Below are 27,340 nucleotides of genomic sequence, written 5' to 3'. Positions count from 1 at the left end.
CAGTCTTCCTAAACTTCTCTTCAATTTGTTTTTAATCTTGATAGGGCACCATTTGCTACCTGCTTAATATTACCCGTAGATATAAATGCAGCACACAGAGGACCACGGTAATGAAAGATTATTGAAAAGTACTTGTTTCACAGGAAGACTCCTACTGTTGATGGTTATTTCCTCCACTCCCCACCCTCTATTTCCACCTGTGGTCCTGGTCTGGAAACTCCCCTTCATCTCCAACTCCCCCAGTTCCTCTCTGGGTTTCCATTCCCAGGACTTCACTGCATGTGCTTTGGTGTGAAGTCCAGTCACTTCCTTCAGGTGCAACCCAATGGTGTCTTTTCAGCATTTATTCTTCAGGGTCTCTTCGGTGACTTGAGCGCCACTAATAACCACTCTTACTATACCCTTTCTCCTTTATTCTCATTTTTTTTTCCAGCTGTGGCTTCTCACCATTTCTAGGTGACTACAAAGAGTCCAAGTATAACCTATCATTTCCAATAAATGCTTTATAGGCAACTACTCTGGGTGAAGCACTGTGGAAATGACAAAAATCTAATACTCAAATGCTGCACCCAAGACAGTCTATCCTCATATGCACACTTAAAATTTACTGCATAGTGGTTGCTTTAATAATTATTTGTTGAACAAATTGTCATGTATGAAAATTCTGGTGCTATGCAAGGCATAATAAACTGTCACATGACAGACCCAATCAGTAAGTCAGCTCTCCACAGCCTCTGTCCATTGTTATTTTTCTCACTTCCACGGGGTATTGTAACATCAAGCACAAATGTTGACAAAACTAATGTATCTTCTTTCTGCATCCTCAAACCTGCCTATTTTCCAACATGCTCTTGATTACCAGGGGCACCACCAACAGTCTGATACTGAGGTGCATCTTGGCATCTTCCGTCTCCTTCAAAGGAGGTCCCTGCCCAATCCGTCTCCACAGCAGTCCCTGAGGTCTCCCTTCCATCTCATTTCTATGATCGCAGCCCTGGTCTGTGCTTCAATAACCTCGACTCCAGTCTCCTCAGCCTATTCCTTTCCTGCTGTACAGAAGTCATCACAGACACGGAGGGATGAAGAATTAACACCTTTCAGAAGTGTATATTCATCTTTTACTCGTCTTTACATGTTTTGCGCAATGTCATCTTTAAAAATGGATTTGAATTTTGAGTTTCCAGTGAATTAGGTGCTTTAATCTTTAGTTAAAAAATATATATAGGTGAAGGTGGTCAAACGGTACCAACTTCCAATTATAAGATAAATAGGTCTTGGGGATGTGACGTATGGCACGGTGTCCATAATGAACAATATGCATCGTATATTTGAAAGTTGCTAAGAGAGCAGATGGATGTTAACTAAGCTTATTGTGGTGATCATTTTGCAATATATACAAATATCAAATCATACGCTTTACACCTAAAACTAATACAATGTCATATGTCAATTATATCTCAAAATAATTCTCCAGCTCCATCTCTTGACCCTACTCTGAAAACCCTCTAGATGCTAGACACTGGAGGGTTTACAGGTAAAGTCTCAGGAGCCAATTCACATGGGTACTCTTGAAGCAAAATATCCCACATAAGTGGGAGTTCTAAAGGCTCCCTCTCTCTTAAATCTTTCAGAGCTTCCACCTCCTATAAATAATATATAGTAAGGTTTATTAAAAAGGAAAGCAAGAGTAGGCTTTAAAGCAGGACAGAAGTTTCCATGGATGGAATTTTAAGACATTAGTGCAAAAGGAATCTGTCCTTAAAATAGTTGACAAGCCCAATAAAAGCTATCCCTAGAGGATTTCTCTTCAAAGTGTGGTTCATGGACCAGCGGCATCAACAAAATTTAGAAGCCTGTTAGAAAATGCAAAAGCTCAATCTGCACCCCAAACCTACCAAATTTCAACAAGATCCCTGGGTGATTCATAAGCACAGTAACATTGGAGAAATGCTACATTAGATCACCTAAATGCTACTTTGTCAGCTAAATCAGATGAGAACTCTGGTCAGCGGGCCATTAGAGTTTGAACTGTCCATCAGTTTACTGAAACATCACCCCAGGACCCACCCAGAAGAGAAAGGTGGACTTGGTGCTTTCTGGTGTGGCTGACTAGGACTCTAGTTTTCCATCCTTTGTGGGGTGCCTTTGTTGCCGTTTGACTATTAACCAAGCAGTGAAGTGATAATGACTGAAAACCACAGCCTGGGATTAAGGGCTTCCTCAGTGGGGCCCAGGGCCCAGTTGAATCATATCGAGACACCTCCACCCCCAGTCCTCAGTAAAACTTTAACACAGGTGAGGGGCTGCAGAAATGAACATGAAGGGAAGCCTTGGGGGAAGCGTGCTCACAGAGCAACAGTTAATGTAGGCATGAACAGGAGAAGGGGGGCATGGCAGCCAGGCAGCCCACAGGGGGCGGTGGGACAGGGACATGTGCACGCAGTTTTTGATGTACAGGGTAGGTTTTTCCAGAACCAGGAAGTTCAAAACACCTCTTCTTCTGCAGCTGCGTATCAGGCACAGGCAAACGACCTCATCTTGGCACTGCCTAAGGCCATGGACTTGTATTGCATCCCAGGTCGCTGGGAATTTGTCAGCTGCCTCTGAGCAGTCATCCCAGTGAAAAACTACCAATCTTGATCTGGATAATCACATGGGACCTGGCGCCAACTCTAAACCCTTGCTGAGAAATGCTTAATCAGACCAGGAATGCCAACCCACACCCTGAAAAATCTCAGAAGCCAAAGTCACCATCTGGGAGAACATAGTCCCCAGACAGCCAGGGTTTGGATCAGCCTACCACTGGGGCCCACTTGGAAAGAAGCACAGGCCCCATCTGCTGTGCGAGGCCCATTATGAGTGTAGGGACAGGGGTCTGGCAAAATGACCATTGAGGGTTGAGTAGGAATTAAAGGAGCCCAGACAACACCATGGTAACATGCACCCTACAGTGGGTGTGATGGTGGTTGGAGGAGAGATTGGGCAGCCACCCCCTCCACTGGGTGAAAGAGAAGGAAACCTGTCTTCATAGCCAAGATTTCTCCCCTGTATCTTTATACTTCTCAAGCCATAAGATCTGCTCCCTGTGACGCCCCAACAAGTACCCCCACCCTGCACCCCAACCAGTGACTTCCATCGCCCTTGCTATTCCTACCTTGTTGTTCCTAAACAAACCCTCCTGCTTGCTTCCTCCCCAAAAACTCCATAAAACCCCGCTGTGCTCCAACATCCACCCCACTAGTCATCTTCTGTATCATTTTATTATCCCACCCTTCTCCTTCTTTCTTGACAGGCATTTGGCTTTTCTCGGGGACATTTTGCATCCCAGGAGCCCTGGAGTTCCTCACTTCACTCCTCCTCTGCTACACTGAGGCAATGGGTAATTTCGGTGTGTTTTCCCACCCCACCCCCCATCTCCTATCTAAGAACTGTCTTCTCCACACCTACAAGGGTACATGCCAGCACCTCACTCGTCCCACATAATGGATAGAGCTCACACAGTAGGAATCCAAGGAGCCCAGACAGTTTCTGGGTACAGGAATGTCTATCTGGCCCAGGCGAGGCCTTTGGAATTGGGATCCAAGAGCACAGAGGAGTCTCTCTCTCTGCTGATTTGAACTGAAGATGTGTAAATTTAGGAGGTAAACATGGGCTCATAATGGCAGAGGAATCTGATACGTCTGGGTGGGTGGATGGATGGATGAATGGAATAATGGAAAGATAGGTTACATTAGATAGGTAGATGTTAGATGATAGATAGATGATTGATAGATGATAGATAGATAGATAGATGATAGATAATAGATAGATAGATGATGATAATAGATAGATGATAGATAGATAGATAGATAGATAGATAGATAGATAGATAGATAGATGATAGATAGATAGATAGATGATAGATAGATAGATAGATAGATAGATAGATAGATAGATAGATGATAGATAGATAGATAGATGATAGATAGATAGATAGATAGATAGATAGATAGATAGATAGATAGATAGATAGATAGATAGATGATATAGACAGACAGATCCCTAAGGGGAAAAAGTGATGGAGAGATAGAGAGGGTCTTCCTTGCCCACGGGCAACTTATTGGTTCCTGGTTCTCTGGCTTCACGAGACTCCTCAACTCTACTTCCTGGTTTGGGGCTGCTCTTATATCCTTAATTTTAAAAACTCTCTTCTTTCACTCAAACAAGGAAGCCTCTATTACTGGCTATGAAAATGTGTTCATTTTGATCAAATCCTTGCCATCACTCAGTAACCTTCCCATTGACATCTTCCTGAGCCTCTCCCACAGATGTCACAGTGGCCTTCTCCAGTTTCTGAATCTCATAGTCCTAGTTTAAGAGTCCAAACTGACCTGTTTGGTTAGCACGTGCCGCCCTTGCATGGCTAGGTATTTTCGGGATATGATGTATTGTTTAAAGTAATATGAAGGACTTAGGTGTCCAAATGATTGTTATTCCCACCAAAAAAAGTCATGCTGGGAGACAAATGAATTCCCACAAGGTGACCACTAGCCTGGCAATTTCTAGAATGCCACTTCAAATCTCCCCTGATGACAGTGTCCGAACAGCAGATATGATTTTTATAAAGAGCTACAATTATGCTATAATCAGGGCAGGTAAATAAATGAGGGATCAAACATTTTAGTCATACAACTTTTTAAAATGTTTTTTATTGATTTTAGAGAGAGAGGAAGGGAAAGGGGGAGGGAGAAGGAGGGAGGGAAAGAGAGAGAGAGAGAGAGAAAGAGAGAGAGAGAAACAGGGAGAGAGAAATATTGATGTGAGAGAGAAACAGCGATTGGTTGCCTCCCACACGTACCCCAACCAGAGACAGAACCCGAAACCTGGGTATGTGCCCTGATGGGGAATTGAACAGGCGACCTTTTGGTCCATGGGATGACACTCAAACAACTCAGCCACACCAGCCAGGGCAATCATACATTTGTTAAACACTATTTTACCCAGCAAGATCATGCTCTTCCAATAGAAAAACTCTAAAAGATAACAAGCATTTAAAAACGTAAGTTCTATTACATTTATTATACATAAATCACATTCTTTATCATTATCATATATTTCTGTCACCTTCATTTAGGTATCTGGAGCAGAAATCAAAGATTTAGAATGCCCAGTAGGTGGAAGAAGGTGTTTGTTATTGATGTTTAGGGGACTTAATTATTATCTAATACAAAGTATACCTCCAAGGAAGTATGCCAAACATTCAGGTAGGTTAAAACATACGTGAAGATAAAAGATTACAAACCAGCAGGGATGACCAGAATTGTGGCCATGCATTATATATCACACACTTAAAATATGTGAGCCACTGATCCAAAACTGAATCACCACGCCTGTGATATTCCCGCCCCAGCCATAGTCCCGCGCTCTCAATATTGCTAACGTACTTTTCTTCAAGTTGCAAGTGTCTTCCTGTTATGAGGGAATAAGCAATAGCTACTTTTACTCAAACCTTCTCAGAGGCATCAAGAAACTGCAAAGTAAGCTATATAAATGTCAAGTTTTAGCCAATAGGTCACAAAGAGGGCTAGATCTCAGAAACTTTTCGAAGGCAAGCTGGTGCAACCTACTTCTCGGTGCAAATTTCAGCTACTGTGATCAAAGAGAATGAGTCACCCGGAATGGTATTTTAAAAACACTAAAGCTGCTTCACTGTTTTTTCCTGAGCTTCACTGTAACTGAAACTACACTTGTGTACTTTGAGCCGAAATATGCTTCTCGCGCATGAATTACACACCTGACTCCAAGACCGAGAGGTCTAAGGTCAGAAGGATGGACCCTAGTGAGGATACCTGAAGTGTGCTACCCTGTAAATACTGAATTCCAGAATCCCATCACATTAATCCAAATTTGCTGTTTATGCTAGAAATCTGATGTGTTTGGTGTACTTTGAAATGGACAGACAAGTGGTTGGGGCCTTAAAAAGATCTTTTGGTAGAAAGAAGTTTTTTCTGATGGTCTCTCTAAATATGGTGCTTGTAAAGTGTGATGCGATTTCCTCCCTGTTGATGGGGGTCCATTTAATGGTTTTCATCACGGCGACAGATAGGCACCAAGGTACTGTGCAGTAAGGGAAAGCATGGGAGCTCTGAGGTCATAAAGATTTCAGTTTCGGTTCTACTTCCCTGCTACCTGTGGGACACTCCACCTTTCTAAAGCCAGGTTCCTTATCTAAAAGTGACATATACAGCTATGTCACGCGGCTGCTATAGGGATGAAATGTCAAGCACGCGGAAACAATGCAGCACTGGGCGGGCCTGAGAGTTCACTTCCTGCCAACCCCTCTGGCCTGCACTCTCGCACCCAACGTCCAGCACTAGTATTCCCAGGAGGCTGGGGAGTCCCTGTTACCTGGAGGCCACCAGCACCAGCGTGAGGCTGGACTGACATTCACCAAATCCCTTTCACAATTTCTATACATGTCACAAAGCGCGGTTTGCCCCGTACCCCCAAAGAAGCTCTCATTATCTCGTTTGTCACACTTTAAAAACACTTGTTAGTTGTTTTTGTTTGTTTAATTTAAAAACATTTGGAAATAATAGCTTTTACTCAATCTTCCATTTATATTTTTTATCACTTTGTCTATTTTTTTTGTTTATAAAAATGTATTAAAATTGAAAGTTGTTGATCTCCTGTCCATGTGCATCCATCCAGCTGCCTTTCAACTGCTCAGCTGCGTGAACGCTGCCATCAATGCCTTGAAATCTCTGGGGTAACAGGCCTGCCTTTGCTTAAAACTCTGCTCCAGGTCTTGTAGCCAACCCAACTCTTCACACAGAGCTCACATGCTTTCCCTTTACATTAAAGGTCTCCAAAATCTGCACCCCAAGCATGCTTTCCACAGATAAAAACATATATCCAACAGCAAAAAATAAAATAAAATAAAGCCAGTCCAGACATGTCAAAGCCTTAAAAGTCTACCATTCCAATGCCCAGGTAGTTCTTTTTGATGCCTGTCGCTCATGGCAAGAGTGTGGTGTTTGTGCTTTAGGACCTGGGAAGAAAATTTCATGTCAACTTAGGTGCAGCCTTTATTTTGTCTAAAACACCATGATTTATAGGCACTCAGTGTCAAAACTCACTTAAGGAATTCACACATTAATTTTGTAACTATCTAGCAGGCACCTAGTATATACCAGGCCCTGTATTAGGCACTGAGAATACAAAAATAAATAAAACATCTATCTGATTTCAATGATTTTACAGTACAAGGAAGGAGACAAACCCATGCATAATTTGAGTATAGCACAGGAGTTACCCTAACAGCAGTGTACAAAGGGTGCCACCATTTACATGACACTTCTCACACAAGAATGCTATGAGCTAGGTATTGCTGTCACTAACCATTTCCTTAAGGTCAGAGATAAGGGAACCAAGCAGGAAACAGAGGGAAAGTAAGTTGACCAAGATCACACAGATAAGGACCGTGAGTCTGTGTCTCAAATCTTAGTGGTCTATGTTCTTTCCTCCATTGTCCCTCGGTGTCCATGTCAGAAGACACTAGAACACACCCCATCGAGCTCACAAATACCACCAAAATAGTGTCTCCCAAGACACAGTAGGCACAGGAACCTCTTATTCTCTGGCCTTGGCCTAGCACCCTAATCTCCCTTTTCTCCCCTCTCCCCAGGAACCCTACTGAGAGCCAAAGGAACTGCTGGGGGTTTTCTGATGATGTTGGGTTGTTTCCACCTTGGTGCTTTTTCGCGTACTGTTTCCTCTGCCAAACACTCCTCCACCTCACCCAAATCCATCTACCTGATCCTCATTTTGCATGGAGATAGCACAGCTTTCATCTCCCCCAGGAAGCCCTCCCTGGTTGCCCTTCCCCAAGCCATTTCTTATCCCCCAGGCCCAGAACACGGCACAAGTCATAACTCATACTTGATTGCCCTGCAGTTGTCTGTTTACTTGTCTTCCCCCCACTAGACTGTGAGTTCTTTAGAGATGTATTTGTAGCCTTCATGTTTAGCCCATTAGCTGTTTGTTGAATGAATGAATGAATGAATGAATGAATAAAAAATCAAGATATGCTCCCTCACCTAGTGTATCCCCTGCAGTAGCTGGAACTTAAATTCACGGCTTCACTATCAGTCTCAGAACTACCACTGAATTTTGATACAAACCAGAGCATGCCCAGTTCAGGTATAATTTGCAATTCATGCATCCTCTAAAAACAAAAACAAGAGTAATCATTGTCATCATCATCATCATCAGTCAATTTTTTATAATCATGTCAAATAACAATGGCTTAGCTCACTAGACATGCTGCTGTATCTGGCCTGCCACACCTTTTCTGCCCCCAAAATTGCCGAATCATATCCTGTTACCTCTGTACACCCAGTGCCTAGAACAGTGACTGGCACAGAGTAGCCCTCCTCTCAATAAGGACCAGTTGAATGAATGAATGAATGAATGAATGAACGAACGAACGAACGAACGGAAACTCCCCTGACTCAGTCCTTTCTAAGTGGCACTGTGCGATGACTTCCCCTTCCCGGCCACAGCGGGTTGGAGTTAGGGTAGGTGTCATCAGATCAAGGACAGCCAATCCGCAGGCTTCACTGTGACCTATGACCTGCTATGAAAAGGTGGTTTCAAACAGTAGGTCCTCTCTAGGACATCTGAACTAAGAAAGACAAAGAGACTTTTCCCGGCAAATGTAGAGACGGGAGCTCAGAGGGAGCACAGGTAAGGATGGGGCAGCGCAGACAGAGCCACGACGTGGTGTTTGTAAGGAGAAGCACCTGTGAGGAGAATCTCCTCAGGTTCTCCCTGTAGCAGAGGGTGTTCCAGCCTCTCTATAGGTGAAGATGAATTTTAAACTGTACCAGCCTCGGGTACAGGACTCCCGTCAGCGTCTACGGGTGCCTTTGTGAGAATCAGATGAGAGGCACCCCTTCTGGGATGAAGCCTGACCGATGGTCAGCTTCTAGCTGGCTAGAAGCCCATGGCCTTTGGGCAAAGACAAAGGTTCCCTCCTTGGGGGAGGAGGAGGGGGAGGGGTTCATGTGCACACCAGGGTGCACAGCTTGACCAGGCCTGGGCACCGCTGGACTCCTTTGCACTCCCAGCAGGGAGGCTTTGGTCTCCTGTGAACAGGCACAGACGGAAAGTAAACTTAGAGCCATGTGGTCTTTATTTGGCAAAAACCACTCTGAGTTAAGCAAATGGAAAGTGAGCAGACACCCATTGTTCCCGGCCTAGGGCAGCTCCAGCCCAGCTGTGACCGAGGCCCCTGGGGACCCAGCCTCCCTGGCGCAGCATCATGCTTTCGGAACAATGTCCAAACATGCAAGCTTCCACTCCAAGGGCTGTAACCCTGGAGGTCAGTGAGAAGCGCTCTGGGCAGGACTTCTCTCAATGGGACAGGTGCTATCAAGTGCAGAGCCTGTCGCGGACAGCAGCACCTCGTGGCGGTGGCCAGAAAGCCGTGGGTGAGGAACGACAGAGCACCCAAGTTTGCTAGATTTCTCACTTCTTCATCACTGAACACACCAGGGATGAAAGACTCGAGAAAACGATACTGGATTTGCAGTTACCTACACACCTTTATATACCAGGGCGAAGGGAGGTTGGAGAGATGAATCAGGGTACCAAAGGTCTATGCATCCAGTTAATAATGTGTTCCATTCATTCATACCGTCCTTTTATGAGGTGGCTCGAATAGTTCTCCGCTCTGTGCAGCCCAACATGCGAGACTAAGAGTCATCACTGGAAGACTGCATGGCCTGACGAGCCCAGCACAGTGCCTGGCACACAGCAGGTCACAGTCAGCACTTGCTGAAAGCTTACAGCAGAAGTGTGCCCTGGGTTGTGTCCTAAGGTTCTTTACTCGTTAAGCATTGGGTTTATTAGACGAGCACATCAGAACCTACTGAATAAAGTCACTAAGACTAGAAAAGATTGGTCTGAAAATTAAGAAAACACCTATCCAAAAGCTTATTTCAGGATTTTATACTTTTAATGATAAAATATCACTAGATTTACATAGAAATGCTAGGTTTTTAAAATCTAGAACTTTTGTTGAGTTCCAGAACTGTGAGTTCAAACATCATAAAGCAAAATCAATCTGGGTTTTTATAAAGCAAAAAAGCCCTCAGTTTTTATAAGATCAATAAATGGGCTTATGTATCAATTCCAATGTTATTTAAGGAACATTTTAAAAATGCACTTACACAAAAATATTTGGTTTTCTTCATATTTTTTTAAATGGGTTTTAAAATACAAAACAACATATAGGTTTTGCTGGCAATACACATGCATTTTTATCAGGTGGAAAAATAACCACTCACATCACAGGTTAAATGAAAGCCACTGAAGTCTGTGGTACTTTTCTTGACAAAATCTAGCTACAAAGCCCAGACGGGGAAAGTGGATTCTCTTGTGATATCCCCACAGCATCTACACAGTGTGAGCACAGAGCAGGGCTTCAAATATGTTTCCTATTGGAGTGAGCCTTACTGCCATAGCTGATAAAATTTTCAAGGCCAAGTTTCAACTTTTTCAATTATTTTTTCATGGGAGATGGGTGAAGAGGCTGGGGTGGGAAGTGGGGTGACAGATGGGAGTAACAGGGAGTGCACAGTTGTTTTGGAGTGAGGTTCTTCTGGACCAACCCTTGGAGAACACCTGCAGTCTTCCTTCCCCTCCACTCCTCCATCCCAGACACACATCATTGCAAAATGTGATGTCCCCTCCCTGCCATCAACATCTTCCCAAGGACTCACACCAGGCAGTTGACTCATTATTAGAAATTAACCCTTCGGGGAAACTTGTTGACAAGAAACTGGAATCAAGAAAGGGATTGAAAAAAGCTGCTTGGGAGTGGCAGGAACAGGAGAAAGCACCAATAGGGATGTGAGAAGGTACTGTACCAAGTTCATCAACCTTACACTTGCTCAGGCCAACCTGGCCACAGCACCACAGTGCATACTGACATATACGCTACTAGATCATGGTTCTCAAGCTTTGTTCCACATTAGAATTACCTAATGCGATGCGGCACCTGGCGCCAATTAAATCAGAACCCCCTGGGGGTGGGACCCAGTCATAAACTGTTTGGCTGTGGTGGTTGTTTTGTTAATTTCCCAGGTGACTCTTATGTGTACCTGGCTCTGAAAATAAGTGTCAGAGAATCATGCTTCTCACATGTGAATGTGCCTAAGAACAAATTGGGGACCTTGTGAAATGCAGATTGGGATTAAGTAGGTCTGGGGTGGGGTCTGAGATTCTGAGACGAGGCAGGTGCTGCTGGTCTGGGGCCATTCTGGCAAAATTACATAGAATCTAGCTCTAGACTCTGCCCACGTGTGTGTCCAGAGCTTCTGGGGAGGGTCTAGAACTCAGGCTGCCCACCCCCAGGCCAAGCGATGTTTTACAAGGTGGCCTAACCTTGCCAGCATGCCTGTGGGAGAATTCCGTTCTCCCAGGCCAGTCGTCTGGCTGAATCTCATGCATCCTGCATGCCTGCGGAGGCTACAGGACTCTGGGAAAATACTCTGTGTGTGTCCAAGAGGGACCAGGTCACTTTTTTCTGAGTCTAGGAAAGGCAGGGAGCTCCTGGTCACGTTTAGCCTGTTCTTACAGAATTCCAAGGCTCAGTTCTGAAAATGGAACACGGTCACATGGGAGAAGTTCGCTCTTTTACACATGGGTCAGCATCCAGGGGCACAGGGGACAACTCAGCTGAAAGTTGTCATTTCCAATGTCCTTTAAGAGCATGCAGAAGACACAGGGTTCTTGGAAGTAAAATAATGTTATTAAATGAAGCCCACAGCTCACATGTACACTGTGCACACTCACATTTGAGGGTTTTAGTGCCCTTTTTTTTGCTTATGTCTTAATTTCTCTATGAAAATGAACAATGGTGATATGAGCTATGCTTATTTATCTACAGTCACCAACTGGATGACTTTTCAGTTGTCTCCTTAGAGTCATCTGAACAGTTAATGTTTGTAAAAATCAGTCGAGATTATCCACGGGCTAAGTTCAGTTTGGCCAAGACATAAAAAGCCGGAGGTAAAATACTTTCCAGTCAGTGCTTCCACAGTATGAATTCCGCAGGAGAATCTTTTCACAAATCCCACCGCCTACCTTCCATTACCTGGAATGAACAATTTTAACCAGCTTTATCCAATGCGATCTGCAATCTCAGATCAACAGTACCTTGAATGTTTTCTAAGTATACACGTTGTGGGGCAAAAACAATATTACAAGAGTAAGGAAACAGAGGGCCTCGGTGGGACACAGAGCTAGCTAGGCCGAGGGGAGTCAGACACGGAAACGTGCCTTTTCTGACCAGGAAACTCGGACTCAGGTAGAAGGGAAGTTGAGTTAGAGCTTAAAGGCCGGAGCCCAGAGCCTGACGGGGTCGTGGGGTGTTGGGGGGCGGGGTACACCTGCGCACCCCTGCAAGGGCCTTTCGCCGCTATGCGCACTTTTGACGTCAGTTTTACTTCCAGCTTGCAGTTCCTTGCCGTTCCCACGCATCTGCCCAAGACTGAAAATGAGAAAACAATCTGTGGGAACTTCACGAATCTGGTGGACTTTTTAAAAGTTCTGCAGTTCTTAGGATAATGCTTTGCCGCAAAGCATTTAAAATGACCAGTTACTCAACCCTCCCAGCCTCCCCACGCGGTCGTTCACGTTCCCACCCCACTGTCAACACGGAGGGAGGGCAGACGAGGCTCCGCGCCCCCCCCCCCGCCGGCCGGGCTCGGGCTCGGGCTCGGCGCCCCCGGGTCCAGGGCAGCGCCCGCCGCGCACCCCGCGCAGAGGGGCCCGGGTGCCAGGCGCGGTGCCAGGCGCGGGCCGCCGCGGAGGTGCTGGCTCCAGGCTGTAGCCAGTAACAGTGAAGGACCCGATGCGCAAACAGGCTGCCCAAACTCTCCGCGCCACCCGCACGGGTTTTTACCGGGAGGAAAAACGCGTATCTCGAGTCCTCTGACCAGCACCCCACCCTTCCCCCCCCCCAAAAAAACCCCCCCACACACCGTTGTTGGGAGGGTTTCCAGGACCTGCACTGGCCCAGCGCCCCCAGCGACAGGACCGCACCCTTCCGAGGGGCAAAGTCGCGCTCAGACCGGGAGGAGGATCCTCCTCGCGACGCCGAGCCCCGGAGCCCGAGCCGCGGCGCCCCCGCCCGGCGCCCCAGCTGCGGGCCTCGCGCACCTCGGACCCAGGGCGCCCAGCCGCGGGCGGCCTCGGAGGGGGCCCGCCCGCCCCCCAGCGCCCCGCCGGCGGCCGCCAGCCTGCGGGACCGGCGCCCGAGGACGCCCGGCGGCCGCCCAGCCGCCGCCACCTGCCCGCGCGCCCGCCGGCCCCCCGCCAGCGCCCCCTGCGCCCCTACCTGAGCCGGAGATGTGCACCCGGAGCGGGCGGCCCCTGCTCGAGCACGACGACAGGTCGCTCTGCGAGCGGCCCCGCGGGCTGGGCTCCCCGGGCGGCCTGCGCAGGGCCCGCGGCGGGGCGGGCGCCTCGGGCTCGGGGGCTCTGGCCGCCACCTGCCCGCCCGGCTCCGCCCGGGGGCCCGCGGGGCGCCGGCCCGCCTCGGCCATGGGCTCCTCGGGGTGCGGGCCCGGAGCGCGGGGTGGGGCCCGCGCCCACGCTGCGCCGCCCGCCGCGCCGAGACCCCGGGCCGCGCGTGGGGCCGGCGGCGGGAGGAAGGGGCTGAAAAGTTTGCACAGGAAGGAGCCGCCCACAGCCCGTCCTCGCTCCCGCGGGCGAAGCCAGGGCTCGCCGCCGGCGCCCGCAGCCCGCGAACCGCCCCGCCCCGCCCCAGCGCGGGCTGGCCTCGGCCTCGCGGGGCGCAGCCGGAGCCCCGGGCCGCCCCCAGCGCGGACAGGTGCGGCTGGGGCTCCGGAGCTGGGCTTGGGCTGCAAGGTGGGGTGAACACCACGGTTTCCATTCCCGGGGGTGGGGGTGCCACGTACACACACTTGAGCCCCCCCCCCCCCCCCCGGGAGGAGCGGGCGTGACCCAGCCGGGCTTACAGGTGTGAAGCTGCCAGGCCCAGGGGCGCGCGGGCGGGCTCCTGGCAGGTCCTGGGGCCCCTTCGGAGGAGCCTCAGGGCCTCCCCGTCACCCCTCGTCCGAAAGCTTCTCCCCAGGTCTCATCCCTGGGTTTCTGTCCGCCGGGCAAAGGCCGGGTTTAAACGACGAGCCCTCCGAGGCCCTGGTGAGGAACCAGAGGCGACGTCCGAGCCGGTGCTTCCAGGCGGCCGCCCGGCCTCCCCGCGTGGGCTGGAGGCGGCGCAGCTGACCCCCCCCCCAGCCTCGCAGGGGTTTGCAGAATGGGCAGCGGGGCTCTGCGGGCTCAGCGGGCGATCCCCCCCCCCCCAGCCTCGCAGGGGTTTGCAGAATGGGCAGCGGGGCCCTGCGGGCTCAGCGGGCGATCCCCCCCCCCCCCAGGCTTTCTCAGCTTCCTGATGAGGCCCCAGGTCAGGACCTGCCCAGGACCCAAAGGCTGTAAGTCAGGCTCGGAGTCGCCCTTCCCGAAAGCTCAGGGCCAGGGAGGCACTGCCCAGGGTTAGATGGGCATCGGGCAGAGGAGATGGGGGTGCTCGTGGGGGGAAGGGGGAGCAGGGTTAGCAGTTCAGCTTTACCGACACGCGCGCGCCCATGCTCCAGGTGCTGGGTCAGACACTTTGCACGCATCTCTTTCAATAAGAAAAACCACCCAAGCAGAGGACATAAGAGGAAAGAGGCACAAAAATAAGGGATGGGAGCTAGAGGGGTTCGTGAGAAACACCGAGGCCTTTGTAGCAAGTAGGTCACAATAACAACAGCTCACCCCTGGTCGTTTCCCGGGGCTTTCACCTGAAACTCACAGCCACCCTGCGGGGAGGGTGTGAGGATCCCAGCTGTGCGGGGACAACTGTCCACACAGGTCCCTGTCCAGAGTCCGCAGGCTCCCGGGTCCTGCCTCGCAGTAGCTCCTGCTTTCCCACCTTTTTAACTTGGCTCCACGTGTTACTTCCCTCTCTGGCTACCTGGTGTCCTTTAGGACAGAGGAAAGAGGTCTCTGTTTCACAGCCTCGACTTGCATTGTGTTAGTGGACAGGTCACTCTCGGGTGGAAAGGACACGCAGACGGGGTTCCCACTGCCCTGGATAATCAGCGTGATTGCAGTGGCACCTCTCATCCCCGGTGGCCCTCCCGGGTCTGGCGGGGGGATGAGTCTGTACTCCTTACATCCACCCCCTGCAGGGTGCCTTCTCTCCGGAGCAGGCACCCCTGTTCCCTGCGCCCCACCTTCCTCTCCTTATTGCCTGCATCGTCGGTGCTCCCACCATCTTCCAGGCCCCTGCTTCTCTCTTCTCTGGTCTATCCCCTCTGCCACCTCTTCTGAATATAAATAACTGACCAAATACTTCAGAACACTTGAAGTCTCCCCTGGCTCTTAGTCACTCAGCAATTCATTATTTCAACTCTTATTCAATAAATAACATGCCTGAGTGGGCCAGGCGCCGTGCTAGGTGCTCCATGCCCTCAAGGAACCCCTCAACCCTGCACTCCTCCGTTCATTTTCCCTCCACGGCCAAGTTTCTGGAGAGAATAACATGCACTTGCTAGTTCCCTGTTCTGTCCATTCTCCATCTGAAATAAAAATCTCCGGATTCAGTTTCCTGCCTGCTCTCCTCCGCCCCTTCTTTATCTTCTACCTCTTAAAGGCAGGGACCTGCCTCAAGGCTCACTTCCTTGCGCTCTGCCCCCGCAGTGCCCCCATTCCCTCTGCTGGCACCAGCATTCGTTGCCTTTCACTCCTAACTGACGGGCCATCACTCTCCTTCCAGCCTCAGGCCAAGCGTCTCAGCCTGAGTGAGGCTTTTCTGATACCTTCCAGCCTCAAAGCCCGGCAAGGGCCCCTCCTGAACAGTGCCACATGTCCCACCTGTATCTCTATTATGTCACTTTTCACACCAGATTGTAGCTGTTGGGATGCTAACCTGTCTCTCCTACCCCCTGTGAACTACTTCAGGGCAGGAAGTACCCAGACTGGCCTTGTCCCCCCAGCACTGCTGTGTGTTGAATGAGTGAATCAGTGAATGATGTCTCTTTGTGGGAGACAGATATTAACAAATAATTACCTGGAAATTCATTGCAAATGGCAAAACTGACAGGTCCGTGGAAGGCACTCTGGAAAGCCGGAGGAGCAGGCACCTAACTTGCCTGAGGGGAAGGATCAGGGAAGGCTTCCCAGAGGAAGTGGCATCTGAGATGCTAAGACACCGCAGGCTGAGGGAGGGCCTCTGCAAGGACACAGGACTGAGGAAGTGGGGCTTCTCAGGACACTAATGTATGGCTGGAGAACAGGAGTCCATGGTGGGGGTGGGGGGAGGTGGTAGCTAAATTTTGAAAAGGTAGGCAAGAAGGAGATTAGGATTCACTTTTCAGAAACCATTATGCTTGTACAATCCTAAAATCATTAGTCATCGCATTTATTTGGGGTTTTGTTTATTTCCAGTTTTGTTTATCCTGTCTCACTCCTGCTATAAGATTTCTATTTCCTTAGAAACAGATGCTATTAGCTTGCTTTTCATTCAGCTATTTTCATTCAATGTTATTTCTGAAAGATTAGAAATAAAAACTGAAGATGAAAAAGGAATGACTTTTAATTACGGAGTGTCTTAACAGTGATTGAACACTTCAAAAAGAATTTCATAGTTTTGCCATTTTCTTTGAAATTAGGATTTGTGTAAGATGATACAAGATATAAATGAAAATGTATTAATTCATTTCATTTATCATTCATTTCATAAATGCAAATTTAGTTTGCTCGGCCCACTGGTGCTGAGAACACTCTGCCTTCAACAGGAGCAGGTGCACGGTCTGTGGAGTCTACCTGCTCTGCGGCCGGTGTCTTCCTCTCCGACAGCCACAAGCAGCAGGAAGGGCTCTTTGTAGGATACAGTTTAACTTATGCGAAGAGGAATTTTTATTCAAATACTTTAATGCATAGTAAAAGGTACTGATAGTTTTTAAAATTAGACACACTAGGGAGTTGAAGATATTTTGTAACTGATCAGTATTTCATTGTCCGGCAGTCTTTAGACATGAATGACATGCAAACAGTTGTGCTGCTCAAATTAAAATCAAACTTCCTAAAGACATTTCTTGAAGACAATACTAATTCTCTTCTAACTCGGGTTACTTTTATGATTGCGATTTTATTTTGCTGTCTTCCCCTCCCCCCACATTTATACAAAGTTCTGTTTATCAGACTTTATATGTAACACACACACACACACACAAATACAGTGTAAGTTTTTTTTTTTAGGAAACATGATTCCAAAATTAAGGCACTAGAAATGAGTGTCTTTCATGGGCAATATTGTTTCCTTAATACAGGTGGATAAAATCACCAGGAATGAGAGAAGTAATATTTGAAAAGAAGTGGCAGAGATCAGAATGGGTGATATACACAATCAAAATGAAATAACAGAAAGGTAAGGAATTCAGCCCACACACAGAGCTTGGTAACAAAGGAAATGAAACTAATGGACCACAATATAGTAAAAGTAGGCCAGCATTTAAGGTCACATATAAAAAAGAAAAAAAGAAGAAAAAAACACACACAAGAAATAAAAAACTAGTTTTGATGATCTCTAAGGTTTCTTCTGGTCTGAGAGTTGATGGTTCTGTGACACTTTTATTTGCATTCATTTTAAAAGTGAGTAGGAAAACAAGAAAGCGAAAAGCCTCCCAGGCAGAGGGAATGGTGTGGTCAAGGGCCCAGGGCAGGGAACAGTGGAGAGAAATAGGGGGGTGTGGGCCTGGAGCCTTGGAGGTGAGTGGGGACATGGTGGGATATGACACAGAGAGGCTGACAAAGGACTTCGCGGAGTAGTAACAAGATTAGTCTTTTGCTTCAATTCTGGTACCTAAATTTGATACCTAAGTGATGCGTATACTGAATTTGTTGGGTTGTTTTAAGGATCGAAAAGTAATGTATCTAAAGTGCTGAGTGTAATGACTGGCATATACGGGAAGCTCAATACAATACCCTAAGACATTTGGGATGTGCAGTCTATTTCTCTGTTTCTATAAATCATACCCAGCTCAGCTTCATCTGCAAAGGCTGCCCCAAAGACATTTTCCTGAATTAATTCCTTCTCCTTGGATCAAACATGAACTCTAGTGCTTAAGGCTTTAGGAAGAAGGGAGGGGACTCTTCTCCTTCTTAGTCCAGTGGTTGCCGAGGTCAGCTGTAGGGTCCTTCACCTTGACTTCCAGGGCATCCTCGTGTAGCGTCCAGGACACACAGTCAACTCAGGAGCCGCCTCTGCCAGGCCCCGAGTCCTCAGGGACTGTCTGAGAGGGGGTGTTAAGGAGCCCGTCACTCAGATGTCGAAAGGTTGGAAGTACCCGACACGCCTGGGGACTGGGTCCTCCTCAGGTCAGCCCTCAAAACGCTAAAAGCAGTTGTTGGTGGGAATGCAAAATGGCACAGCCACTGGGAAGCTAGCTCGGCAGTTTCTTATCGAGGGAAATGCTGTGACTCAGCAGTCCTGCTCCTAAGTATTTATGGAGGGGAAATAAAAGTTATGTTTTCCCAAAGAGCTGAAAGCACGGCAGCTGCATTCATAATCTTCAAACACTAGAAACAACCCAAATAAGTACTTTCCCACCGTGGAATATTACTCAGCAATTCAGAGGCACGAACGACTGATGCGTACATACGCCCCGGAGGAGTCTCAGAAGCACTGTCGTAATTAGAAAGAAGACTCAAAGGACTTCACACAGTGTTGCTTCCCTTCAGTGATATTCTGGAAAAAGCAAAATTCTAAAAACAGAGAACAGAGCAGTAGCTACCGGGGAGGAGAGCGAGGGGATGGCATCTTGTGCTGATGGTACTGTTCTGTCTTGATGGTGCTGGTGATTACACAAGGGCATTTGTCCAAAGTCAGAGACTTGTGTGCCATAAAGAGGGAGTATTTTACTGTGTGAAAATTATATCTGAAGCAAAAAAAAAAAAAGAAAGAAAGAAACCTCATCAAATTGCTTTCCTTTTCCTTCCCTTTGGAGACAATCCAGCCTCATTTCCTTGAATGGCCAAGACTTTCAGCAGCCAGAGACCTGCGTAGAGATTGTTCTGTGCTTAGAAACTTCTCTGGTTTGGAGGCCTTGTACTCACACATAAAAACATAAAAAATGTTCAAATGCTACTGCGTGGCTCCCAGGAAGCAAAGGTCTGCCCTTCTGGCGGGGAGACAAAAATGATCTCTTATCCCTTCTTGCTGCATCCCCAGCTGTGTGGGGTGGGAGGGAAGGTTTAGGGGTTGTCCTTGAGACTTGGCAATTCCTGGTTTGTTTTTAAGCTTGAACTCCCAGCAGGGAGAGGAGTAGATAAAAATTACCTTCAATTCCTTGATGAGAAGGCCCTGTGGAGAAATTAGACAATGTAACTTCTGGTAAGGTTTCTGCTCCACTCTGTCTCACAGAAGCATCCCAGCAGAGGATCTCCTCTGAAGGCTGGTTCTGTGGGATGAGGGGGGAAAGGGTGGGCTGCAGGGAGCTCGCAGGGAAACAGGGAGGGCCGCAGGGGAGGCTGGAGCATAGTATGCACACGAACAAGGTGGTTTGTCACTGGCAGGATACTTTGAAGAAAATAAACAGGGTGGTCTGGTGGGAAGCAGCTGGAAAGAGGGCTCGTTTAACTAGCAAGGTCAGGGAAGGCCTTTCTGAAGATGTGGCCTTTGTCCAGACCTGAGAGATGAGGCCTCACAGGCACCAGAAGCACAGAGGACACTGAGGGACTGGCAGGTGTGAAAACCGCAGGAAGAATGAGCCACAGAAATGCAGCAAGGGAGGTGGGGATGCGATGGGCAAGAGGGAGGAGGTGTGCAGGGGCACAGAGAGGCGGGAGGGTAGCCAGGTGCTCCCTGACCCGAGTGGAATGAAGTCCACGAAAGGCTTAAGCAGGAGAGTGACACGGTCTGAATTATACTTTAAAAATCTCTGAATTTTTTTTTTTTTGGAGGTGGGGGATGATGGAAAGCAATGAATCACCGACCACTGCAAGGTTTTTGGCTCAAAAAAGTAAAATTAGCTAACTTTTTAAAGGAATAGAAAAGAGGAAGTCTTGTTTTACTCAATATTTTTAAAATAAGACAGGGCTATAATAACTAAAACGTGGTGCTGGCATACTAATAATTAAGACTCATTTCGCATGTATAATATACCAACATTAAGTGCTTTAAATGTATAACACGGTAAATCCTCACAGAAACCTACTAGCACTGTTTTGCAGATGAAGAACAAAGGCTCAGAAAGGATACATAAAACGTCCCAAGTCCCAAAGCTCAGAGGCGGCCTGGCTCCCGAGCCCCTGTTCCAACCACACACCCCTTTACCCATGACTAGGCCAGTGGAAGAGACTATGGAACCCTAAAAATAATCAAACATCTCTAAATCTTAGTCTACCATAAAGGCATCATAACAAATCAATGGGAATTAATCAATAAACAGTGTCTGATTTTTTTCCAAAGTATTTGGAAACTATTTTTAAAATCTCCCTTTGACATTCGCCAATAGAGATTAAAGAGTTAAATTTAAAAGGATACACACACAAACCATAAAAAGTTAGAAGAAAATATGGGACAGAAAAGCACTTTCTAGAAATGAAAGTAATGGAAAAAATTATGAAGGAAAAAATCAATAAATCTGACTTCATAAAAATGAAAAACTGTAATGTAAAATCAGAGACAAAATGAAACGTAAGTTGCTTTCCAGAAATACTGCACGCAGTTTATACCATGGCTGGCAAGATTGTAGCAACTCATACCCCGCTGGCAGTGTTTGCGAGTACCCATCACACTTTACCCGCTTTGGCCATAAAATTTTTAACAAAATTTTCTAGATTGACAAAAAAGAAAATGGTAAACTTCTGTTGTTACAATTAGCATCGTAAAGGTGTGGTCACTTTGCACCTGTTTGGTCTCTGTCTTGGTCGGTTGTATTTCCTGTTTGTGAAACGGTTGTTTCCCCTTTCTCGATGGGGGTTTTCGTCTTATTGATTTTTGTATGAGCACTTTATAGATTGAGAAGAGTACAGGTTTTTTTTTTTTTTTTTTCATATTTGCAGAAAATGTATTTGCTCAGTTTGCTGTTTACCTTTTAGTTTCTATTTCATATTTTTTGTTGCTATTATTAATGGACTTTTTTTTCATTTTTCAAACCAGTTGTTGTGTATACAGGAAAGCTATTGATTTTTATATCTTTGTAACCTAGTACCTTATTGAACTCTTTTTAGCGCTAAGAGTTGTCAGCTGATTCTCTCGGGTTTTTAAAGTCTACAATAATATCATCTACAAAAACAAGGGAGGAACCGAGGTGAGGAAAGGAAGGGGGATGTTTCTCCCTGCTAATAATAAACTCTTAGGTAGGCTTGATATGTTAATTTTTTAGCCAGAATTTCCAGCAATTTTGGTGGTAATAAATATCATAGTTTTTTTCCCTTATTCTAACAGGAATGTCTCTAGAATTTCATTCTTATCTGTGAAGTAATGATTATCTTAGGATCATCCAACCTAAGGTTTTGTTTTCTTAAGGACATATATGGCAGGCTATCATTCCTATCTATCAAAGATGATAACAGAAATAAAAGCAAAAGTTTAAACCTCAGGCAGAAACCACACCAGCAACACCAGTTTTTGCAGTTTGAGGGCAAAAAAAAAAAAAAAAAAAATGTCCTCAACTATTTCTCTGTATTGTGGACAACCATTTATTGATTTTTTTGTTGTTGTTTTTTACCAGTCCCTTGATTTTCTTTGGGATAATACTCATCCTTTTTAAAAAATCAACTTCCTTGAAGTTTAATTTACATACAATACATTGTGTCTATTTAAATATACACTTTTATGGATTGTGACAGATGGACACACTGGTAAAACTCTCACAATCAAGATACTGACCATTTCTATCACCCAAAAGGTCCCTCCTGCTTCTGAATTGTAGGCCTTCCCTCCTTCTGCCACAGCCCCAGGCAACCACTGACCTGCTTTTCTGTCATTAGGGAAGAGCTGGCACTTTCTGGAATTTTGTATAGATGGACACACAATATGAACCCTGTGTCTGGCTTCTTTTACTTAGCTCTGCTCCCACTTCTGGAAAGGAAGGGGTGGCCCCTTAGGAGGAGAAGAAACTTGGCGCTACTGTAAGTAACCTTCAGAATGAGCCGGGGCCTCCTGGAAGCACCGAGGCCGACCCTCCTTCAGGGACTAGAGCTCACGCACATTCGGGCGCCTGGGCACGCGAGAGAGGGCCGCGCGTGGGAGTCCCGGGAGCTAGCCACGGAGGGCAGGCCACTGTGGCAGCCCGCGGGTGGCCGCACGTGGGAAGGAGAACAAGGAGCACCCCCCTCGGAGAGCCCAGGAGCCAGCCCAAAGGCCCCACAGCACAGAACCGGATCATCTGCTCAGCTCCACGGGCAGCTCAGAACCGATTTCCCAGCAGCCAGGAGAGCAGCAAGAAGCAGGCCCTGTGGGCGGCCCAACACCAGCGCTCTCCCCACCAGGAGGTGGAAACTGGACTTTTTTCCCCCTAAATATCAAGAGCACCTACAACAGCTCATGTGGAAAGGAGAAGATATTAAGCTTTTTGCCACGAAGATAAGTGAATGCTTGGGGCAGAATTAACGAAAAGAAACGAAACGCAATGAACAAATAATCAACATTTTAAATATAGACAAATCAATCCTCCACTTAAGGGAAAAAAAGAGTAGATGGAAACTCCTTTTAATTCTGAAGATGAACCCATGCCCGTAAGATTATGTTGCATTTGCTACGCTGCTCGGTTACCAAAGTATATGGATCCAGATACGGATCTTGCCTTCAAAAGCAAGCCGGAAGGTTTCACAGTAGTTTCTGTAAAACTGTAACGAAGATTTCATTTTTCAAATCCCATGTTACTTGTCGATGAATAACTACATGCTTTAAAGTTTAATTTTCTGTGAAGAAAATTGGGGAAACATAAAATACGGAGAATAAATCTTATAGAGATATTTGAGGGAGTCTTTCAGTTTTCGGAATGAACATTTGAGCAGTTCAGTGGTCAGATAATAATATGGGCTTTACCAATCTTCACACTGATGGGTTTTTCTCTCTCTCTCCCCTCTCTCCCTTCCCTGCTCCCCCTCCCCCTTCCTTTCTTTCTCAAAACCTATCCTCAGGTAGGATTAAAAACAAAACAAAGCATGGCCTTAGTCTATTTAGGCAAGTTCTTTAGTCTCTCGGTGCCTCCTGTCCTCATCTGTAGAATGGGATAATAAAAGTGCCTTACGAGGATATTTAATTACATATATATACACACACATATACTGTGTATATATTATCAAACACTTAGAAGAGTGCTCAGCATATACTAAGCACGAAACAGTATATACCAGCACCTTAAAAAACCACCTCTCTGCAGCCATGGAATTTTCATGATCATCACATTCAGCTGCTGCTATTCTAATGCACTTACCCTGGCTCACATTAATATAAATATTTCATCTAATCTCTCTGTATATTTTTAGTGCTTGTCATCCTGTGTCTCTCAGTTCTCCAGGGCTCACTTATCTATCCACGCAGGAGGCATAGTGCCCAGGGCCCCACAGCACTTGGAAAGGTTCACAAAAATGTTTAAATTTCTTCTAAAGGCTGAATAGGGGAGAAAAAGAACTTTCGGGTTAAAGAAAATGTTTTAACATATAATAGTAACATATTTGCCTCTATACCAACATAGTCATGAAATACACTCCTTAATATGTGTGGGTTTTTCACGCAGGAAGAAGGGCCCCGCGGGGGCTCTGGCCCTGACCCTCCGCACCCGAGCTTTCACCCTGCAGTTAAAACAAATGGGCACAGGGATAGCCTTGCGGCAGCCGCCGGCCCCAGTGCCCCCAGTGAATGGTGCATGGCAAGGGCAGGTCGCTCGCGAAAAGGCCTCCCAGCAGTGGGTCATGTTTCCGTGCAGGCTCTGCCCTCAGGAAAGCAAATCTGCTCAGCGAGAACCAGCAGGAGGGAGGCCTCCCCTCTCCTCATGTGTCCCCTCCCTCCCACTGGTTCCCCAGCCTCCCACTTGCCCTCAGCCACAGATTTCCTGCCCCCGCCCTGCCGGCGCTGGAGCTGGAAGGAGCGTGGTCTCCTCTCCCCCACCTCTGGGATGACCCCGCGTCTGTCACCTTGCTGTGTCTGTGGCGCCTCGTTTTTGATCACCCCCTTTGCCTCCCCTGTCTTCCTTCTCACCACAGTCTGCTTTTCTTTGCATTGTAGTTTCTTTCTGTTTGCCTTTTGTTTTTATTAGCTTCATGCTCTTTTGAGTTGTTTTTCGCTTCCTCCTGTGTCCAGGGACGTGGCCCCTTCTAACCAGGGCTGTGGAAACTTCCCTCTCTGCTCTGACCCACGCAGCCCAGAGCCGGTTATCCCCCTTGGCCAGGGGGGCCCGGGGAGGGAGACTGATGTGGGACCAGACCTCTGCCCCTGAACCGGGCCTCTGTGCACAGGCACCGATGAGACCACTCATTTTTCATGAAGACGTTGGGAAGGAGTGAAAGCGAAGGCAAATGTGTTGCACATTTGGAAGCTCGGGGTCCTCAAATTACCTGGGGGTACCCACTGTTGTGCTGAGAAAGTGTGGCTCCTTTGTTCTGCGGACAGCCGGCCTGCCTGCCTCTGCAGACTGGCACGCTGTCCCTCCCCATACACACACCTGTTGGTTGGTAGCCAAAATGAATTGTTCCATCTGGACTAGATGCAGACAAGTCCTGTAAATTAAACAGCCTCTTTAGCAAATATTGAGGGTCTCCTTTGGGTAAAAACGCTCCGAGTCTCAGATGCTTCCCCAGCCCTTGCTTTTCCCGAAGGTGGGAAGGGGCTGCAGGCCGGAGGCTTCGGCGACGCTCTCAGGTGCTGGGTACTCACCTGTCCTGCTGGTGTTCCCGGATGAGGCCTGGAGCGGCTATAATTCACGAGCTGTCTCTCTCGGGCCCGCCTCAGCTTTTGGTGGTAAGCTGGGGTCCTCTGAGTTTGGCTGCAAACTCTGTGTACTCGGCGGCACAGAGGCCTGGCCATGCAGGGAACCACTCCGGCCAGATTTCCTGTGAGGTTCTCAGCGACTTCTGGGTCCTGCGGGTATTACTGAATATCAGGGTCTTTGGGGAAAGCTAAACGCAGCCTCTCCTTTCGCCTAACAACACGGCTTCACCCAGTGAAGTCTGCCAGTCAGCCTAGGAGGCTTCCTCTGGAGTCCTCGGTGGGATTTCAGGCAGAAACGCCGGTCCCTCAGCCTCCCCTTACTTACCTAACATGTATAACACTAGTCCACACTTAGATGAGGCTGACTGTGTGCTTTGCATGATTTCATTTTCCCAGCAATCCTATGAAAGGATGCACTGTTATCATTCACAGCCAGTAGGTGCAGAAACTCAGGTCCAGAGATGTGGAGCGACGCCCCCGGGATGGCACAGCCCCGTGGCAGAGGGGCAGCCGGCATGGGAATGGGGTGGCCTGGCTGCGAATCTGTGCTCTCAGACTGTGCTCTGCTCTGCGGCCTCCCCTGAGCCCTGTGGCCTCCTCCTTCCTCCCTCCTCCTTCCTCCCTCCCCCGCCAGTAAAAGGGGGATGTCATTGCCCCCTGTCATCTGCTTGTTCTACCCTAAACAGGCTTATTTACCACATAAAGAATGAAGTAGCCTCAGGTTGTTTGGACGCTGCTCTTCTGCATTTCCAGAGAGAGGCTGTGCTGATGTCAGTGCTGAGCAAATGTTTCACTTCCCTGTCCACTGGCGAGGAATTCTGGTATCTGCTCAGGCTGGTGGGTGGCAGTCATCCGGCGCCCTCCTGGAGATAGGAAACTGTCCTCGAGCCTCACTCAGCTGTCAGCTCCCCCTGGGCAGCCAATGGTATCCCTGGGAGGACAGCAGGGGCGTGGCGACTTCCTCCGGCAGCGACAGCTTGTGCAGGGCTAGCCTCCTGCCCTCTTCTGCCGGGAGATCAGGAGCAGCGACCGTGGCAAGCACCCCGTGTACCTGCCGCCCAGCATGTGGCTGCTGACTGGGATGGCTTCACAGTGAGGAACACCTGTTGCTACAGGGACAAACACCTTTTAATTTCTTCATCTGCCATCTCACGGTGACCTCAAACAGGATAGGATGAGGGGCTCCTTGCAGAGTTCCCCACTGAGGCCCAAGCCCCCCAAAATGAGCCACGTGCACCTGGGGAATCTGTCATTTCTCAGATATCTGGGTCCTCTATCAAAACCTTTACATACAGAGTTTAAGCCTTAATGTGCTGTGGCCCCACTGCTCACTGAGCAGCGGCTTTAAGTGCAGAGACTGTAGGTTTGTAGCCCATTATCTTATAAAGTATGAGGTGCAATCTATTGCATGCTTTTCTCTCTGTAAGTGACCATGTTTTAAAATAGTTCATAGATATTGCCCGGCTGGTGTGGCTCAGTGATTGAGCGTCAGCCCATGAACCGGGAGATCTTGGTTCGATTCCCGGTCAGGGCACATGTAGGGGTTGCCGACTTGACCCCCAGTAGGAGGCGTGCAGGAGGCAGCCGATCAGTGACACTCTCTCATCACTGATGTTTCTAGCTCTCTATCCCACTCCCTTCCTCTTTCTGAAATTAAAAAAAAAAAGTTTAAAATATTTTATAGATTTCATTCTTTTAGTCATTTAACAAATACATATGGAGTAGAGTCTTTTATTTCCAAATAAATCTCCTTCTTATTTATTTCAAAACCTGTATCAATGGTTCCCCATGTGATATTCTGGGATTCTTATGTGTCCTTAAGGGCACTGAGGAAGGTCTTTAATCTACTTTCAGTATTTCCTACAGAAATTGTAATTTTTATAAGGTTGTACTTACCGACTAAAAAAATTTCATTGCCTTCAAATGAAATGATAAATGACCCAAGTGGCACTTAGGTAGATCAGAAGGTCTGATTAGCACCGATTAACCAAAATACATGAAAATGTAAATAATTATTGAGTGATAAGTAAATTTGTTTGAAAAATGGAAACCTCAAAATGTGGGGTTCACACGGGCAAATGCTCGATGGGAGGACAGGGCCCCCCTGCTGCACTATCACCTAAATCTACCGTCCCTTTGCGCACTCACCATCTCATTGTGCTATAAAAAATGTCTTTGGCACTTATTACACAAGCCTCTGTTTCAAGGGACGTCAAGGCCCAGTGACGGAAAGGCCCACCTTTTTGTTAAAATGTGCCACTGAGGTCCTAGGTCATTCTAGGATCCAAGACTAAATAATAAAAATCGTCACCGACTGTATCGCTAACTGGGGTTATTGTGGTT

General features: G+C 47.6%; 1 protein-coding gene and 1 long non-coding RNA gene across 3 annotated transcripts in view; both read right to left on the bottom strand.

The window, feature by feature from the left end:
• The window catches only part of PHACTR2 (phosphatase and actin regulator 2), a gene marked incomplete at both ends in the record, with an annotated part of 197,920 nt that extends 184,325 nt beyond the window's left edge, over positions 1 to 13,595 (bottom strand). For both annotated transcript variants that reach the window (XM_081141274.1, XM_081141278.1), the window contains one exon: positions 13,388 to 13,595. In XM_081141274.1, the coding sequence (XP_080997400.1) occupies positions 13,388 to 13,595 (208 nt within the window). The remainder of the gene's footprint in view (positions 1 to 13,387) is intronic.
• Positions 13,596 to 16,634: 3,039 nt separating this feature from the next.
• Positions 16,635 to 25,824, bottom strand: LOC308558503. Its single transcript, XR_013999021.1, has 3 exons — positions 25,694 to 25,824; positions 24,944 to 25,147; positions 16,635 to 19,420 (listed from the first exon to the last, which is right to left on the bottom strand). It is a non-coding gene; the product is annotated as an uncharacterized lncRNA (long non-coding RNA).
• Between the last annotated feature and the right edge of the window lie 1,516 nt (positions 25,825 to 27,340).

The sequence above is a fragment of the Miniopterus schreibersii genome (genome assembly GCF_964146895.1).
Source record: "Miniopterus schreibersii genome assembly, chromosome: 6".
NCBI classification, from domain to species: Eukaryota; Metazoa; Chordata; class Mammalia; order Chiroptera; family Miniopteridae; genus Miniopterus; species Miniopterus schreibersii.
This window is presented reverse-complemented; position numbering and strand designations above follow the sequence as displayed.